This window comes from Strongylocentrotus purpuratus, unplaced genomic scaffold (genome assembly GCF_000002235.5).
Source record: "Strongylocentrotus purpuratus isolate Spur 01 unplaced genomic scaffold, Spur_5.0 spur5_scaffold_6, whole genome shotgun sequence".
Taxonomy (NCBI): Eukaryota; Metazoa; Echinodermata; class Echinoidea; order Camarodonta; family Strongylocentrotidae; genus Strongylocentrotus; species Strongylocentrotus purpuratus.
The window spans coordinates 42,158,444-42,179,039 of record NW_022145612.1 but is presented as its reverse complement, the minus strand read 5'-3'; the positions used below and the strand labels follow the sequence as shown (position 1 = coordinate 42,179,039).

At 35.2% G+C, this 20,596-nt stretch overlaps 2 protein-coding genes across 3 annotated transcripts in view; one reads left to right on the top strand and one right to left on the bottom strand.

Moving 5' to 3' along the window:
* LOC582861 (MAP kinase-activated protein kinase 2) overlaps nucleotides 1–11,536 on the top strand; it is a 32,340-nt gene extending 20,804 nt beyond the window's left edge. Inside the window, exons 4-8 of one of the 2 annotated variants that reach the window (XM_031000314.1) lie at nucleotides 5,437–5,640; nucleotides 6,596–6,671; nucleotides 7,321–7,531; nucleotides 9,654–9,737; nucleotides 10,710–11,536. In XM_031000314.1, the coding sequence (XP_030856174.1) occupies nucleotides 5,437–5,640; nucleotides 6,596–6,671; nucleotides 7,321–7,531; nucleotides 9,654–9,737; nucleotides 10,710–10,841 (707 nt within the window). In that variant the 3' untranslated portion in view covers nucleotides 10,842–11,536. The remainder of the gene's footprint in view (nucleotides 1–5,436; nucleotides 5,641–6,595; nucleotides 6,672–7,320; nucleotides 7,532–9,653; nucleotides 9,738–10,709) is intronic. The other variant, XM_031000315.1, reaches the window with a different exon arrangement.
* A 4,126-nt stretch (nucleotides 11,537–15,662) lies between these two features.
* Nucleotides 15,663–20,360, bottom strand: LOC753641 (protein kish-B). The gene is made up of 3 exons (XM_001182923.4): nucleotides 20,205–20,360; nucleotides 18,681–18,812; nucleotides 15,663–17,818 (listed from the first exon to the last, which is right to left on the bottom strand). Exons 1-3 carry the CDS (start codon nucleotides 20,212–20,214, stop codon nucleotides 17,736–17,738), a joined length of 225 nt encoding a protein of 74 aa, XP_001182923.1. The 5' UTR covers nucleotides 20,215–20,360; the 3' UTR covers nucleotides 15,663–17,735.
* Nucleotides 20,361–20,596: the final 236 nt, after the last annotated feature.

The following is a 20,596-nucleotide window of genomic DNA, read 5'->3' as shown; positions in this document are numbered from 1 at the left end:
TTCAGAAAGAACTGTCTTTAATAATTGAACTTTACCTGAGTGTCGTTTATATCGTTTCAATATACAGTGCCTTCTTTCAACCAAAAAATAAAATTGCTTCACTTAGTTTTAAAGTTACTTTTTATATTGAAAATGAAATTATTTTTAAATGGTCTAAAGAACTTTGTGGAAGTAGAAGGTATTTATCAAAATGAAACATAACAAGCAATTTTCCTTCAAGTAAATCAGTCATTGGATATGTGATGTCTTATTTTTCACTGTTTCACAAAAGAAAACACCCAAAAGCGTTTAAATGGAGAGCGAGATAAATCGCAAAAGTCATATTGAGTTCATGTTTATATGGATGCCTGTACATCCAAGAGATACCTAGATGACCTTTTCAGTTCATCTGTATTGAATCATGACATTTCAGCTGGAATAATACCTGATCATATATTCTTGGTACTATGGGAGACGAGCTGAAAGTATATTGCCCACAGCAATTTGAAAATACTTAACTTTTGAAGTTACAGATTTATTCATGGTATGGGGACAACCTGAAAAAGAATAAACCCTGTATAAAATGATTTGTGTGTGATCTATCAAAATGATTAGGCTTACAGGTATGTAAGAAATACATTTCCATATCAATAGCAGTGTTGGAGAACACAACATGGCATTTAGCTTTTCCTTTTTCTTGATTTTTTTCCTTGTGGAAACTATTCGCGCTCTCTCTTTCTTTCTCTTTCTCTCTCTCTCTCTCTCTCTCTCTCTTTCTCTTTATCTCTCTTTCTCTCTCTCTCTCTCTTTCTGTCTTGCTCTCTGTGTGTGTGTCTCTCTCTCTTTTCTTCTTATCCTCTTTTCCTCCCTTTCTCTCCCCTGTGTGTCCCTTATCTCCTAGTTTTCTTCTGGCTACAAAATGAGTGCTTTCCACTTTACTAAAATCCTATAACGGCTAAGAGATTCACAAACATTTTGTAGAAGTCCATAATTCATGATTGTACTCTACATGTATCTCCACGTCATATCTAGATGACATTTCAAGGTAACATTGTGGCAATGGACAATGATGCAGAGCTCCTATCATTCCATACATGCAGACCTTAGCCTATATATACTTTGATTGCACTCGGTGATGTGTATTATCGCATCTTTCCTTTGTCCGTAAACCAATATGGAGGATTCGTCATGTGCTCAGCGTATGATTTGAGAGCATGCCCTAATTCAGGAGTGAAATCATGTGAAGCAATTGTAAAGCAATTTCAGGTTTATTGAAGGGAAGTGGCTTTGATAAATACGGGCATCTGGTGCACATAGACGCCAAGGATTTCCCTCCACATAACCACGTATCTAGACATGAACGTGGCCTGAAAAGGTTCAGGCTCGCACAAATGCTGTAGAACTCCCTACATTTCATTCCAAATCCCCTATAAAAAGAAAAGAAAAATATTATTAATATGACTGACAGAACAACAGAATGTCTTACTTTAAAGATACTCTGTCCCTTTTGCAGCCAACATCAAATTCTGTAGAACTTTGCAGGAATTATGAATATGTCATGTACATGTATGTCCTATCTGTGAAATTTAAAAGCAGTGTCCTAATATCCAAATTATGCAAGGAAACCTGTTTACCTGCTAGACTTCACTGTCAGACACTATTGATTGACTGACTGGCCCTTTTCTTCTTTGGTAATAACATACATAAAATGAGCTGTAAAGGGTACATGAGCATTTTGTCTACATCAATAACCCACTTCTTGTAATGGCCAAAATTGTACTGATTGAATCTTTGCGCAGCATAAAACGTACGACCGTTCGGTACAATGGTCTGAAAATCAGACTATTACTTACTGGCTCTGAAGTCGATTTGACAACTAATAGTCGTTATTTTCCCACTTAAAGACATTTTCAAGCCCCCCTTTTTTTAGGGAAATTCTAAATTAGTATAATCTTTCAAATGCCGTTGGAATTTAACCTTTTCATTTTTTGGGCCTGCAAATCGGACATAGTACCTTTAAGCCATGTTCTATACCTAATAATTACCAGCTAGCTGTCTTAGGGACGTCGTGCTTCAAACATTTTTTGAAAATGCACTGTTCCTACTACCCTTTTTTGTATGTTTTCTATCTTGATGCAACCAACTGAATTTTATTATATGTAAACAATTATTTTACATGGTGAATCAAAACAAACAAACAAACGATAAAAGCCATTTTGTTATGCTATTTACATGATTTAGATCAACCCCACAATGAGTGAATATGGCCCTGGTTTTCTATCAGCACACTTTGTACTTTTGCAAGGTCGCTTTGTCCAAACATGGGCAAATGTGAAATCCATGCCAACTGTAACCATAGGCAAAAGTTGAGCAATACAAAAACAAAAATAAAACCCCAGAGTCTGACAGGGGAATCCCATGACATCATAAGGGGATTTTCCAAAGGGATGGCTTACTTTCACCTCCCTTACAAGATTTTTGCATCTCAAATTGCATTCTGGTAGCCTTGTTTCCAGGAAGGATAGATTTTAACAATTTACTTCACTCTCACTGGTTAAGATCCCTTTTTGTTGTGTGTGTGTGGGGGGGGGGGGGGGGGGGTGGATAGTGAATGTGGAATATTTGTTAATGCTCCAGACTCAAATAATCACAATTTATTAAAAAAAAATCAAGAGGGAGAAAGCATTTTCATTTGAACTGGAAGTCAGACTAGTCTACTCAAGGGAAATCACCCGAAATGTACCCCAAGTATGTTGAAGTACATGTCCTACCAGCATAGAACCTATCATATTACATCAGATTTAGGCAGGAAACAGGATTTGTCAATGCTACTATCAATCATGGGCAATGAATGCCTCACATTGCAAGAGTACCAGCAAATGGCCATTTTCGTAATATGACGTAATTCAATGCATAAATCTTTGTTAAGCGCCTCGTTACAAATTATTTTATTCGCCTGTAACAAGTAATTGTACTTCAATAGTCAGAATGCAAATTGCAGACATGTGCATTACATGTTGTTAGGTAGGGAAAGTCATAATATTTATCCCACCTAGCAACAACTAACTGTATGCAATTTTCACTCTGACTTTTGAAATACATGAATTAGTGAATGAAATAATTTGTAATGAAGCACTAAACAAAGACTCGGTGTGCATTAAATTTGATTTCCATACAAAAATGGCTCATTTGTCAAAGATCAATTTAATTCAAGATTGGGAGTGGAGTCCCTGGAGTGCAGATACAGATTACATTTATCTAGATAGATGGAGACGCAATATTTTTGAAATATATTTTTGAGGACATAGATACAGAAGTATTAATTGATATCAATATGTCCTCTTTTTGGCTGTTATTAATGATTTAATGGATATATTTGGAAGGATAATGGAATTGTAAATTAACAAATCTAATTCAAAATCAATAGTCTATGAACATGGAGTTAAAATATTACAATGCACATACATGTACAGTATGCAAGTACCGGTACTTATGAAGATTATTTTTCACAATTACTGGATTTTTGGTAAATTTGATGATAACAAGCATTATACTTTAGATATATTCCCTTCAGATAAAATCATGTAGGCAAAGATTGTATATACATGTACAAAGAGCCCTGTATGCATACCATAGAAATAGTACATCTAATTGTATTATGTAGGAGACCATTGTAGCATTCACACATTTTAATATTCATTTAAAAAAGGTATTTTACCCATGCCATAGGCCTTGGCACTACTAAGTATTCCATTTAGTCTGCAAGAGAGCATGAATAGGGATGAACAAAAAAAATTGAAGGACGGAGGAGTGAAAATGCCTCTAGCATACCGAAGTGCAAGGTCTGCGGTCTTTAGTGCAAGGCAAGTTCACCGAGCTAATACAGATGACATTCATCATGTCAGCTTCCTTTATACAAACTCGCTTTCCAATTTTTGAAGCATTTACATCAATTACCTCACTTACCGTTAATGATCATTACTGTATTGCTAAATTAATTTGAGTGATTGTAGATCATAATGCTATAGGGGAGGCATGTGCTCTGTATCTAAAGTAAAATTAAGAGGAATATGACCCGTAAAATTTGCTTGCATGCACATCAAGTCTTCAGGATGGATTTAGGCAATGTGAAAGTTATGGGTATATTCCAGTCACCACCTCTCTCATTTCATTAGGGGCATAGTCAGTCTTAAAACATACACACCACTTCAAGACATGAAAAGAGACTCGGAATGAAACAGGGGTTTAAAAAAATGAAATTCTGAAGGGTAACATACTAACATACATTAAATTACATTATTCTGAATATGGCCTACAGTGAAGTTTGCATGTAACACCCCATCATTGTACATTTATGTTATCGTAATTGAATAATCTTACATTAGGCTTAACCTAACCTACTTACAAAATGTAATGGTAAATATGATATAAAGTCATTCCAGACTTTTCTTTATTGATTTTTTTTCTTCATTTTCAACACTGGAACTTCAAATTATCCATAAAACAGGACATCTGTATATATTTCATCCAGTCTATTTGTTGACAACATACTTGTTCATATACACGTAGCAGTGATACCAAACCTCCCTAATTTTCAGGGAGACTCCCTGAATTTGTTTTAATTTGTACGTCACTCAGCACAAATTGTAATGCCTCCCTGACTTTTTGAAAGATTATTCCTATAATGCTGTATGCAATTTTTAAAAACCTCCCTGATTTCTGAATGAATGATATGAATCCTCCCTGGCCTGAAAGCTGAATGTAAAGGTTGGCATATATCTGATGTAGGCCTACTTGTATAGTACATGTATGTTGGTCAGGTTCCAAACGTGCTAATGGAGCGTGGCAGTCACTCAAGGTGTTTATATAACCTTTTCTAATTCGATCAAAGGTTGAAGTATACAACCATGTTCTGAACAGTGCACTACGAGTGATACGCCCTAGTTTCAGTTCCATTTCTTTGTCTTTGTCTTTCTTTCTTTTCTCTCTCTCTCTCTCTCTCTCTCTCTCTCTCTCTTCTCTCTCTAGCTTAGATAAGGTCATGTGCACTTTGAACAGTATCAAGTGATTTTAGACTATGAATTTTAGTACTGGTACTCAAATAGAATTAGATTAAAACTGTCCAAGAACATATATTATAATACAAATTTCTAATTCATTTTTAAAAAGTAGAAAAATTAAGCCTGATTTTGTAATTTTTAATTTGAGATGAAATTTTCTGTTCTACAGGATGAAATGTTTTTTTATTGTTGTATTGATGTTGGTAGATTTGTAAAAAGGACTCCTTGCCGGGATGCAGTGATTTTTTTTTAATTTGAATTTTTTTTTTGTTGCTTTTGTATTTCTGTTTCTGATTGTGTAATTTATAGGGCTTGACATAAGAATATTTAATACCCAAACATATGAATATCTCCTCTGAAATATTTATCATGTAATTTTTCTTTCTTTGCATTACAGAAGCAGCAGAGATAGTACGTAGCATAGGTCAAGCCGTCCACCATCTTCACGTAATGAACATCGCTCACCGTGACCTCAAGCCCGAAAACTTGCTCTATCGTGACAGGACGCCAAACTCACTTCTCAAGCTCACAGACTTCGGCTTTGCCAAGGAAACGACAACAACAAATCTTCAGACGCCCTGCTATACACCTTACTATGTTGGTAAGTTTGTCTACCCATGGATTCCTAGTGGATGAGAATAAGGGTTTGATTTGTAACCATGTTCCTCTTGTTTTGTGTTTTGAATTAATTCTATGCAGGAATTAATTCCTTGAAATGCAAGAGCACCGCAACGGCAGCCTTGCTAAAGCCAGGGTAATAATCGGGAGCGCCAGGAGTGTCAAATCTGACAGACATGAGCGCTGTACAAGAACCCACTATTATTATTACCGGTATTATTATTATTATGCTAAAAAGGGTGATGCCATATATCATGCTTTATCATTCCAATGTGCATATTTAACTGTTGCCATTTACACAATGGAATTGCATTCAAATTCTGATAGATTTTAGAGAGCAAATTTTTAGCTTCATATGTTGTAAACTTGACAATGATTATGACATTCTTATATACCGGTAGTGCCTTTATCCACATCTGCTGGGCTCTCATGGTTTTTATTTGATGTAAAATGTCTCACAAAATTCTGTGTTGTCAGCCAGTTTGTTAATTAAAAAAGATTAAAAAGTAAATTTGTCACGATTGTCTTTGTTGGCGCTATTGTTCTTGTAATGTTGCTGTTTTAGCAGGGAAAAGGTAGGTTGTGAGAGTTGACTTCAAGGTTGATAGGGTCTCAGCACTCGTAAAGATGTATGACAAACGTGACTGATTAAGAAGAATCACTACTAATGTTTCACCATGTGACAAGACATGAATGTTTCAGAAGCCGACATTACAATTATTATCACTGTTGAGAAAGCGCGGTGGCTCAGTGGTAGAGCAGTGGTCTCGTAACCAGGAAGTTATGGGTTTGAAACTAAGTCAATGCGCTCGTTCCCTTTGATAGAGGACTCAAAGCCGTTGGTCCCCTGGTTGTTTACTTATAGCAATCGGTAAAACGATCATTATCAAACATTAAACCATTATCATTATTATTCCTATTCCTGTTCTCATGTACAGCTCCAGAGGTACTAGGACCAGAGAAGTACGACAAGTCATGTGACATGTGGTCATTAGGGGTCATCATGTACATCCTGTAAGTACCACTTTTAGTTGTTTTTTTTTGCGGGGGGGGGGGGGGTATGGAGAGAATAACAATTATTTTAAAATGTGATATTGAACTCAATTCAGTCTGAGGAGTCTTAAATTTTTTTAGGCAATTATGCTTAGAATGTCTATTTAGTCATGTATAATCTCTTTATTTAGTTGTCAATGATCTGGTATTGTGCTTTACTTGAAATGAAGGGATAGTGGTGTAGATGTTGTGAGCTGTACCATAACAATATGGAGTAGCTATATTATCACTTCCCATGTGCATGTTCAAGTAATACTGTTGGTTATAACTGTCAATGAAATCCTATTATCTTTTGTTTAATTCTTTTTAAATCAAAGTTTTGGGGACTATGCTAGGGAGGTATAAAAACTTGTAAAAAACTTTGTATACATTCCTTCATCATATTTTGTATCGCCGCTGGTATTCCTTTTGAATTCCGATATATGGAAAAGCTTAGCAATAATGATTTTCCCTTACTGAAGAACTTGTCAGGTGACCGCAATGGAATACATTTTCTAAAGACCATATCTTTGAGGTAAACATTGTTTAGTTCCTCTATTTTAATTTTAATGTTACTGGATGGGTTATTCCTCTTCATGTTTTTCTCTTTTTTTTTCTTCTTCAAATACAGACTATGTGGGTTCCCGCCATTCTACAGCAACCACGGCATGGCCATATCACCGGGCATGAAGCGTAGAATACGCAACGGTCAGTACGAGTTCCCTGACCCCGAGTGGAGCCAGGTGTCGGAGGACGCTAAGAATCTGATCAAGAAGCTGCTCCGTACGGACCCGGCCGAGAGACTGTCCATTCAAGAGTTCATGAACAGCCCTTGGGTTAGGGTAAGTCATGTGACATATATATATATATATATATATATATATATATATATATATGCTCCGACGACAATTGCTCTAGTTTATTCCCCAACCAAATTTTTAATTTTCTAACTCTTAACCAACATTATACTTAACCGTAACCCCAACCAGTAAACCTAACCTAAACCCCAATGACAAAGCTGTTCCTAATCCTTTATGATTTTTTTCTTTTAAAGCCTGGAATGCATGTCAGATATAAACCAAGTCTAGCATTACAAACTGGAAGCTCAGAAAGTAGTTGTGTTTTGTTAATTTAAAATATTTAAAAAAAAGATTTGATGAATGTAGTAAAATTATAAACTGAACAGTTTATTTGAAAGTTAAAAAAAAGTGTTTTTCCTGCGATTGTATATTTGCCACTATGGAGTAAGTTTAAAAGTGTAATGGCCTTTTAAGCTTCCAATGCCTGATTGTCTATTAAGGGGTGAGATGCAGAAGGGTATAAGTATATTAAGGGGTGAGATGCAGAAGGGTATAAGTAAATGTGGATGAATGTGATTTACCATTAGTATCCATCTGCTACTCAGTATAGAACTACACAAGACATCACAGCATGCTCTTAAATCTTGATGCAGGTCAGACACAATGGGGGTGGGGTAGGGTGCTGTGGGGTGTGTGAATAAAGGTAGCGGGTTGGGGGGGGGGGAGTGCTAGTCGGGTCAATTGAGGATGAGTTAATGATATTTACAGATTGGAATGTTGACATGTACCGGCTGTAGACATATTGACAAGATGACTTTATAGGAGGTCTTGTAGATATATGCATACTGTTCATGTACATGTGCTGTAGTACTGTTCATGAAGTGAATATTTTACAGCAGGTGAAATTCCATCAAATCATTCTCTCTTTCTTTTAAAGGTAATACAAAATTTTGAGGAATGTTGAATAGTGATTCTTTACAATTTTGATATATTTGGATGCCCCTGTAGATGTTTTATAAGCACTAGAAAATTTAGCCCCTAAATCAAAAAGCGCCTACGGCCATACAATGGTAGCTGCGACCATGAATATCTCAGAATATGCAGTTGTGATATTTAATTTCTATACGGGAATAGCAAATCGGTCGATTTCAGCCAAAAACGTTGTTTTATAGCTTAACTAATATCTTGACCTTGAGAGGGAGCTATACAACTTACAGAGTTAATTATTTACAATTTCATCACTTAAGTCTCAAATTCAACCGCGACAACGATCAGTGAATATTGTAGGATCGCATATGCTTCCAATATATTCATTTGAACTAAATTCATGACCCCATACCAAAACTTTGTATAACCTTTAAGATAGAGAAAGAGGGAATTTAAAAAATGTTGACATTTTTTTCCCTCCATGGTTGTCCTCAACACATGAAATGACTATAGTATCCTAGGTGACAACCTACTATCATATTTCAACGCTAAATGCTATACAATAGAAGTATTGCCATATATTTTCCCCTTATTACTTTGCTTTCTAATTTACAACTTGCATAGATTGCAAATACAAATGTAGTATACAAATGGGATGAGTAACATTCATTTTATACTAGGTATTATTATTGTAAAGGAATGTGATTGTTTTGTATCTGTATATATATTTTTTTAGGTTTAGGGTTTCTTGTTTTTGAGACGGTCAATGTCATTATCAATGTTTTATTTTGCATGTATCGAATGAACACAGATAAAGACATTCAGGGCAGGTTCTTACGACATAAAGTCACACACATTAGGTGTTGATTTTATTACAGTTTGGCTTAAAACCAGGATGACGGTGTGATACTTTGTCAGAGACCTACTACATTCTTTTCAGTTGAACATTGCAAATCAAAATAACTTTAATACCCGGTACCATTTGAAGTCAGGAAATCACCATCTGTGAATATCTTTAAATAGAAACTGAAAGCACATCTTTTCAATTAACTGTAAATCTAAGCATATCAGGAGCTCTTGTAGCGCAGTAGAATATATACTCACTGTTGGATAGTTTCTGCACTCTATATGGTAGATGTATTATTATTATTAAATTATGAATGTTGTTATTATTACATGGCATTTAATTTGCGTGAACATACCAGTGATTGTATTATATCTTGTTTCTATCTTTCAGCAATGTAGCGCTGTACCGGCTACTCCTCTCCATACCAGCAGTGTGATGAAGGAAGAAGGTGTCAATCAATGGGCAGACATCCAGGTAGGTCACCAACTATATTGTCTTTTTCATTGACCCTTGCAGAAGAATGGTCAAGTACAGTCAAACCTGTCTATAGCGACCACCCAAAGGAAACACAAAAAGTGGTCTTTGTTGACAGGTTCCTTTAGTACATGTTTCAATGAGAAACCATTTCAAGGGGAAACAAAAAATGTGGTCTTTGTAGACAGGTGATCACTGAAGGAGGTTTGACTGTACCTTGCAGAAGAATAGTCAAGTACTAATGAAGGGTTCCTACGTTCATGGAACAATAGATTCGTCCGGAAAGTCATGGACGCATGAGCGGGGCCGTGTGTGGTTGCGACATCCTTTCTGTTTGAATTGACAGTGGGGTATGGTCTTTGTTTGTTTAATAGATGCCGCAACCCATACATGAAATTGATCATGGAAAGTCATGGAATTTGGTTCAAAAAATTTCTATGGGAACCCTGTAATGATTCTCTGTTCAGGTTTAGTGCCTTTCACATCAAGATATCATGTCCCTATCTGCTTCCACACAGCTTTGGACAACATTACCCCCAGTTTTAAGCCCTAGCAGCTTTAGCAAGCACCTACTAGCTGTATCTTACTATAGAGTGGCAAATACCGGTAATAGAGGTGTTTACTATCACCTGGCAGGAATTAATTCCTTGAAATGCTAGAGCGCTGCAATAGCAACTATGCTAAAGCTGGGGTAATAATTAATTTGTGCGCCTCAGAATAGAATTGTCTAGATAGAAGGCGCTATATAAATGCCTATTATTATTATTAAGGTGGTAGCAGCTGCATGATTATGGCAGGAAAGAATGACTAAAGACTGATTTGAAGCAACTACATGTATGATTTCTTTAGATGAAAATGGTATTGTTTAGAAAAGTGTCTGTTAGAGATAAGAATGTTTTTGAATATCTCCATAAGTATATTGTATATTTAGGTCTCATAATTTCTCTCTCCCTGCCTTTTTTTCTCCAACAGGATGAGATGACAAATGCCCTTGCAACGATGAGAGTAGACTATGATCAGATCAAAATCAAAGAAGTCAACGTGTCGACCAACCCACTCCTGGCAAAGAGACGCAAGAAGGAACTAGCGATGCAGGCTGAATAGACTCTACAGACAGCAAGAAGGAGCTATATATGCACGATAGGATGGGTGCAAGGAGGACCTCGTAATGGTCCGTCCGGTCAGGCAACGGGTCTTAAATCAACAGATTTCCCCAACACGACAGATATTTTTCACACTTTTATCCAAATTGACTCATCAAGAGAGAAATGTATCAGTATTGATAATGGTCTTTCTGTACAAGTACTCTTGTATAACTCTATTGGACTGTGGCCAAGAATGCATCTATAGAGTATTTTTCTGATACTTACATAGGGTTATCCATTTGGTACGTCATTGAGATGCCGCCGCTTATGGTAAATCCAATTTTGCGCATGCTCACGATATGCAGTGGAGAACTGCTCATGATCATGGTTGATTTGGACATCAAATACATCAATTCCATTTGTACAATTTATATATATATTCTCTATCATGAAGGCGTGCCGTGATGTTTGATGTCCAGTGATAGTGTATTGCCAAATTGAAGATGAAGAAGAAAAAAAACGAGATTCTCAAGGATATGGGATGGTGACATATTCCATGTAAAAATTAAAGAGTTTTTGTGGGTTTATTCTGAGAGTCTTTCTTGGGATAGTTGTCGATATCTTTTGTGATATTTTTGACAGTAAACTGAGTAGTTTGTCTGCTTTGTTTTATTTGATGGCAAATTAAGTGATTCTGTTGCAGTATTTTTCTCCTCCTACACTCTACAATTCCCTCGCTTCATATCCCTTACCATACCATCAGCTTTATAAAGTATATCCAAGAAAGACATTTTTAACTTCTTCAGGTTTCAGATCTATTCTTTTTATATCATGTTTTTAAACAAGACTGCAAACTTGAAGATTATTAAGGTGCACAAAAAAGTAAATGGATTTTTATCAAATGTCAATTGTGAATCATATGAATTTGCTTTTTTTATGAAGCAAGGGTTAACAACTTGAATGCCATTACTTTTCTTAGTCACAATAGTTGTCATGCAGAGTGTACAAGTGAGAAATCCAGCCAATACTGGTGACCTTTCAAAATATTTTTAAACTGACTTGCTGAAATCGATGCTAGCAGCTTTTGAGTGGATGATTTGGAATTGGCATATATATATATATATATATATATATATATATATATTGAATTTTAGATAAATGTTATTAAAAAGAGGTAAAAATGATGAGAACTATAATAATATATACCTTCCTCTTTTAGACTTAATCTCTGAATTGAAGCTTTTGAATCACTTTGAATCTTACTTGTTCTTAAAAATATCACAAACATGCACCATTTCTTTCAGTTCAGGAAGAAAAAGAGAAAATGTACTTCTACTAAGATGCCGATAGCCAACTGCTATTTCTCTTTAATATATCAAATGGACTGAGCTTGTATCGATTTTGCAAATGTAAGGCAAATTTCTGTTTCATATCGTAATCTTGATACCGGTAACTCTTTCAGTCCCAGATGTAAATGTCAGAGGAGAGTCAGGCATGAAGATAAAATATCCACAGGATGAAACATTTTGGCAAGCGTATTATTTTACTGTCGTCTTATACATGTTCCATTATCGTAAAGTTACATTTTTTGCATTGTTTCAAAAGTGTGTGAAATCGATTGAAATTTGACTGCTTTGTTTTGAAGGACATTGATAGGTTTAGCATGTAGGCTTCCATTAAGATGAAATTAGGGGTCAAAGATGAACGTTTGTATATTTTAGATACTTCCCTAGCTGTGATGCTGCTACATGTTACAGTGACGATGATAGAGAATACATGTTGTAACCTTATTTTGTATGCTTATACTATTAGAATATGATTTTATGCAGAGTATATCAGGAGAGAAACTAGGAAATCATTGTAAATTTAAAGACACCTGTAATCTTGTTCCAGACATACCGGTAATTCAGTGTACATTCTGTCAATTTGTATCAAATTTGATACTTTTACTGTACTATAGCTAAGAAATTATTATTTTGACAATTTTAAACATGTATGCTGGTTTTAAACAATGATCATTCAGACTGTTGATTTTTAGGTCTTTAGATCTCCAATAACTTTTCTTATTCTGTTTTACTTCATGTTCTATTTTCCGCTTGTTATTTGTGCCTTCAAGTTCAGAAATTGAAATAACTACCCTTCAATTACAAGTGTCAGTAATTTTGACACGATCCGACCCCGTTCACCTCACGTTCATCCATGTGGAACTTCCTTGTTGCGTCTCTCATTTCCCAATCAGTGCCATTATAATTCAAACGCGATTGATGATCTGCTGTGTTATTTAGCAATAGATTATCTGGGTTACTCATACTCTTAAATTTCTGAACATGGATTTGAGGATATTTGCGATCTCAGGTGCTGAAATTTAAATGTTTGTACATTTCTGTAATATTAGTGTCTGATCATAGCAATAGTCTCTGTGGGTTTATTGTACATACCAAGTCTCATTTGAAAGTTTTTACATGTATCTTTGTGTGGAGAAGTCACAAGCTTGATGTGAAATATGTTTGGGATGACTCATATCAGTTTCCTTGTCCATTTTTTGACAAAAATCTTGGGAAAATGTTATAAGGATATTCTCAAGAGGAGTCCACATCAATTTTATTCAGTTTCTCATGTCCATTTTTTTAACCAAAAAAATTGTGAAAAAATGTTTTGCCAAAAGGATATTCTCACAGGGAGTCCATATCAAATTTTAAATTCTACTTAATTTCTTAGTATACTCCTTCAGATGAAAAATTTGGATTATTAAGGATCTTTATATTACGATTTTTCACGACATCGCATGCCCTAACACGTTGCTAGGGATTACGGGAATATTTTTACTCTTTTTATTGGGCCTTCTCGGTGAGAACGTAATTTTATATACATATTGTACAATCAAATAATAATGATCTCTGATCATGACCTCAATCATACACATTATGAAATCATGTTTATATCTCAGATAAAAGTTTATCACAAAATCATGAATTTTAATTTTTAAACTTACTGGCCCAAATTCACAAAGGAGGTTTAAATCTTAATTTACATAACCCATGGTCGAAAATAAGCGTCACACAGTCAGAGGTCAAATATTAGACATGCAAGGAAAGGTACGCTAATTTTGCGCTAATATTTAAACCATGGGTTATTAAAGTTAAACCTTCTTTGTGAATGTGAACCAATGTCTCCAGACAAGTTAAGTAAGCCTGTAATGATAATAATGGAAGGTAATATTCAGAGTTATGATTCATACCAGTATTTTATATGGTAAATATATAATTGTCATAAGAACAGAGATGTATGCAGACCATATTGGTTTGATGTCATATAAATGTACATTAGGTAAATAAATAAAAAAAAGTATAAAACTACTCATCCTGTGTACTTGTTTTCTATCTAGTTAGATTTGTTTAAGTACTCTTGTAATTTCGTTTTCTATTAGATTGCCTGTAGTAGACTAATGCATGTACCATGGTCTGAATTACAGTCAAACCTGTCTATAGCGACCGCTCAAGGGAAACACAAAAAGTGGTCTATGTAGACAGGTTCCTTCAGTACATGTTTCAATGCGAAACCATTTTCAAGGGAAACAAAAAAATGTGGTCTTTGTAGACAGGTGGTCACTAAAGCACGTTTGACTGTACTATGTTTGGTACATGCCTTATTGCTAGCTCTCGAATGGGAAGAAGACAACTATTGAATGACCAGATGTATTTCTGTACTAAAAAAACAAACGAGGAAAACTCACTTTACCGGGTTTTGCCAAAACTCTAACTGCTCATGCATGCAAATCTCATCCCCCTTCCCAAGTGAAATAAAAGCTTGAGAGAAAGAGAAGAATAGGTACCGGTTGCGATTGCCGAGGGCTAAAGTGACTGCTTATGTTTGCCATTGCCCGACATGTATTTATGCATGCATGTGAACAGTGCAAAATGGTAGGAGTACTCCTCAAGGAGTGGAGATGGTGCTCACTTGTGTGCAGCCTTGAAATCCAGATACCAGGGGTGATGCTCATTATCATTATTCTGATCTAAAGGAATCTCTATTAATTCTGTACCCCTTTTTTGTCCAGAGAACAGAGATGTGCAGAAAAATGTTGCAATCAACCTCTGAGCTGGGAGAAGATCCCTTAATAGATAGATAGATACCCAGAGATACCCAGTCAACCCCCCCCCCCCTCCATTTTTTTAATCCCCTTTCTGTTACCTTCTATTTGGAGTCACCTGCCCAACCCTTGACCAAAGTAAGACAGAGCTTTGCATATTAATACCGTAAACAACTGGCACAAGACTAGCAATCCTATTTCACTCGTATGCTAGCTTTCCATGTTGGTCGTTGAGATACAAGTTCTTTTCTTAAGGCTACCCCCCCCCCTTTCTCTTTTTAAATAACTGAGTTCATGCTGTTGAACCTAAACCGAAAGCAACAAGTTTTCCTTGTTACCATCTTCTTTTTTCTAGCCATGTAAAAAAAAACATAACCTTCCGTTTGCAACAAACGGAAGTGAAATTTACAAGGGAATTCTGACTTATCCCCGAGTCCTGAAAAATGTCATTCCATTAAAGATTTGATCCACTATCGCTACATTTTGCGATTTTTCACATTTCTTGCTACATAAACAGTGGTTATGAACTGTTCCATAAACAGACAGTGCAATTATCTCACTGAGAACACAAAAATCGTTTTGAATATGTATCGGTCATTGAAGCACTCGCGTTGCCAAGCTCACTCTATCACCCAAAATCCCCCCTCTCATATCTCTTTTGTTTGTAAAGTTGTGTGTGGTGAAAGTGTCTGGTTAATAAGGTAATTCCCTACTTAATGTGACTGGCTATGAATGAAACCAAAAAAAGGATTATGATTATCATTGTTGACTATAGACATGCAACAATATTTATTGCAAATCAAATCAATATAAAAACTGAATCAGCCTTCTACACAAATGCATATTCACACTAATCCCATCTTTCTTTACTCTAAGAAAAGAGGTAATACTGAGATACTTCTACTTTTTATCCATTGGAGAGAAAAAAATCCTAGCAAAACTATAAAGCACTTTCATCCCAACTGTTCATTTCATATGGCACAAAACGAGTTCATTTCGATGTAATATAATGGTCTTACATGTATAGATTACTTTTTAGTCTTGGAAAATTACACATATTTTAAAATGTACATAAAAGGATAAATGAAACATTAAAAATCAAATTGTATTTTGAGTGTGTCTTAACAAATCAATTGGACATGCAATCCTGGTACATTAAATTTACCCACAAACCACTGACAGACATTGTTTTACTAAGTTTAGTTCATGACTTTTAATGCCCCTCAATCTTGCCTATCCAATATATCAAGAAGAGACAATTGAAAGAAATTAAAGCGAGACAGAGAGAGAGAGAGAGAGAGAGAGAGAGAGAGAGAGAGAGAGAGAGAGAAGGAGAGAGAGAGAAGAGAGGAGGGACATAGAGAGAAGAAAAATAAGAGCTTGATCTATTAAGACTCTTTAAAATGAAGAAAATTGAATGGAGGCATCAACAATTTGGGGGACCATAATGGCATACATAACTAACAAACAAAAACAATAAAAAACAAGCGAGGACACAGTGAAGCTTCTCATCTTGTACTCATCAGAGTAGAACACAATCAGATAACAACAAGTCATTGACAGTCCAATAAATATTTAAACATTTCCTTGATCAATCACCTATCATTTACACCTTAGAGCTCATTAACCCTACATTAAACAAATCTACAGCGAGCTTCAAATTACAAGGAACTGGAAAACCATCTTGAGGATTCCATTACCGTGATTGAGCTTAAATTTACTACTTCTTTTTTAATTTAATTACTGATTTTTTTTCTTCAATTGCAGATAACTTCAATAAATTGAAAACGTAATTTAAATATTGTATGCACAACAATTCTATCCATGGAGCTAATACCATTTGAGGCACTAAATCATGTATGCAACTAAAAATATCACAGCCCTAGTTCTTGAAAGTAGAACCTGTTATTAATAACAAGATGCAATGATAGTAAAGAGCTACTGAAATTCTGACTTTTGATTGCCTATGAGCAGGTTACTTATAGGTCTGTGGCAGCTGTTATTCATAAATAGTTGCATGAAACTGGACCCTGGAACACATTAAAAGAAAATACACTGCGGAACTAAAATATAATATATTCTGTTTCATAAATCATAATCTGATCTGATATCAAACCTGTACAAAAAATAAATACATCTCAATTTGTTCACCTACAGCATAAGTACAAATGCTTAAAACGGAATACACACCAGCTCCTATAAGGCTGAAAGAATTTTATAACAATAATAAACAATTTGGAAATTAGCCCTTCAATAAATTATGCGTCACATGCAATTTGATTCAATATTGTAATGCTTAAAAGTTAGAATTAAATTATTATTTTCATTGATTTATTAATACATGGGGATAAGATCATGAGAGATGTTCATTATATGGTTTCTATCATGATTTTCCCTTCAATTACCTAAATTATATCTGCTAGTAACTTGGCTAGTAACTATGCTAGCATCAGTTTGATTCATCCTTAAACGGTATTCATAACATCTCTTCTTTGCACACATGTGCCGCTGACAATTCTCCCAGACAGATCAACTCCTGTTGTCTGTCACTGTACAACGCCCAGACTGGAATGGAATTTATGAATCTTGGACCTCTCTGCATTCTCTTCCGAAGAGAATCCTGCTAAAAGGCATTGCATCTCTTGACAGGCACAACGTTCTTTCCGCCCTCGTCTCAAAACGATCGTTTAAGGTTTGTGTCACACACAGTGTATTTGTCACATCATGCATTACTGGACAACAGCCTTCTTGCACATTGCCAGTAAATGATTCCTCCATGGGAAGTTATATTTCGTCAAGTTTGGAAGGTTCATCCACACGATTTCATTTCAGGAACATGATGTATACAGCCATGAACACACATGATAACGCGGTGAACAGATGAAGGCGAGTTCCAATGATAGAAGCTGAAATAAAACAACATTGTAAAATAATAAATGCTAGTATCTTGCAAATCCTGCATTTTCCACACAAAATTGATGATAAGACAAATACATGGAGAAAACCTCTATCAATTTCACTATGAAAATATCTGCTATGAATACTGACAGTTAAAGGGAATTCAGTCATCATAGAAAGTTGGCCTGGATGAAAACAGACAAATTAGTAAAAAGGATTTATACTTGGAAATTTCCAGCAAAAAATTAATAAGAAGGAATAAGATATTCAAAAAATTTCAAATTTTACAAGTAATTCTTATGATGAAAATTTGTAATTGGTAATACAAGAAACATAATAATAATTTACCATTAAAAGTGTCTGTTCTCTCATCAAAAATGTAAAAGGTATAAGATTTTTACAAATTTAAGAATTTGCCCTGTATGATATCACAAACTGTAACTCCATCACCAATAGGAGATCCCCATATCTTTAGTGATCGCAACTTCAAAACTACTTTCCTCCTTATTCTGATTTCTCATATTTTCATAAATCCTTTCACCCCCTTTTCATTAATTCATCCCTGAAATGCAATAACGGGAGGCATACACCTAATGATTTTATTCATCATCTACTAAGTTTCTGGAATTTCCCCTTTTGATTCTGTTCTTTAGGGTGACATTATTTATCATAAAAGAACATGCATTTCCTTTCGCTAAGCTTTATTCCCCTAGAATCATAAAGGCCTAATTTTATCACTATTTGACCTTCACGATCAGGATTTGCCTCTGGCTCATTGAGTACCTAAGATGTATCAAGTACAGACTGCTTTATCTTTGAAAATTGCATATTTTTTAGTACTTCCAACAATTCCATCACTAATTTTCATACCTTTGTAGAAGACTCCGAAGAAACCTTTCTTTTCTGATAGGAACCATTGCTTGAGACGAGGAACTCTTCTCATGTAGGCACACGTACAGACTACAAGAAGCCCGAATACAACCAGACCATCAAAAGAGTATGCTGGAGAAGAAGAGTAAATATAAAAAGAAAATTGACGGAATAGCATCTCATCCATCATTAAATTTCACAGGAAATATTTCATCAAACTTTAACTCCTTGATTGATATTGATGCATATTGTTAAAGTTAGCATACAAAGCCTGTTCAGTTAGAAGGCATCTAACGAAGTATTTGTGAAGCCTTGAGCAAGGTTTAGCACATTCAAATCTGGTATAAATGTTAAACCCTCTTCCATTGTTCCACTGGCACTTTCATAAGAAGCAAAAACAATCATAATGATATTTTAAATCCAATTCATGGCATGTTACCATTACTGGTAGGATATCGTATACGTAGAATACAAAACATTAATGGAATTACAACTTAATAGAGAGAATAAAACAAAATTTGAGATAATAATAGCGATTAGGGTAAAAAGGTATGTGCCCAGGGAGTTTGCTAAATTCAGCAAACTCCATGTGTGCGCCTTAGTACATTCAGTATCAAATTTGCAACACTTAACAGCTATTTTGGTGTACACTGCGTGCATTTGCATCTCTGGCAAAACCAACATTGCAAACTCTTGTGAAAGGTCAGCAGTTTTGTAATGTAAATTGTATGTTAGCTCATTATCATCAGGAACACATGGAACCTCGCCCACTAGCAAACCCCAAAGAGAGTTTGCAAGGTTCATCTGGTGCAGAAAGGGATGATTAACTGATTACGCATTTTAGTTTTCTTTTACATCAATCTTCACACACGAAGAGTACGGCTGCCAATTAAGGCTAGGCAATATCAATATCATATTCTGACCTAGCCCCTAACTTAAGTCTAGGTAAAGGTAAAGACTAACATATGATGCATATTATGAAGTATGATGAATGAACAAATAATCTAACAAATAAACAAATAGATCTAGTCTAATTAACAAAAATCAAATCAAATGTAAAAAGTGTAGATGCACCTAAATAAGTAATAACTTGACCTAAGTTCCTAACTAAAGTCTAAAGTCAAAGTTAATGTATTTGAAAGTTTAAATATTTTTTTTGTGTACAAAACGAATTTATCAAAAATTATTTTTATGAACAAATTGCACGATGTACGCTTAACTAAGTTCTAGCTTCTCGCCTTCTGTTCATAACATTTTCACAATTTGCCCTCATCACTAGTTCAGCTCAAATCAAGCACTGTCCTTATTCATATCTATATTGTTAACATTCAGATTGCATTGCCATTAAAATATTTACGAGTTTTCATGACTTATCAAGCTTGAAAAAATCTTTAAGTAACAAACATCTTTGTGAACGATTGGGACTGAAGCAATGTAAATTGACAGTGTCGATATCATATCGGAGAAGTGACACACACATATATCTATAAGATGTACATGGACAAATCATTTTCAAATACTTACCGTTTGTCATCTTTGATTTATCACAATTCTCATGATGTAGAAAATCAACCCTCAGCTCTTTCTTTTTCGTTGGAAACTAAGGAAAAATATTGCCACCGTAGCACAAAATACGTGGCTAATATAATCGAAACCGGGAATTTGTTTCTGTGTTGTTGAAAACTCCCTCATGAGACTAGACTAGGCCAGGCGAAATGCCAGGCATGCAAGACCCCCCCCCCCCCCCAAAAAAAAAGAGTTAATATTCGGCTAGCATTAATTCATCTCATATACTAGAGCACCATTTTTGTTAAATGATATGCACGGGTGCCTACATATTTACTGCTGATAATTAAGTCTTCGTGATGAGACCCCCCATTAATTAACCAACATTTTAAATAAAAGTTATTTAATAT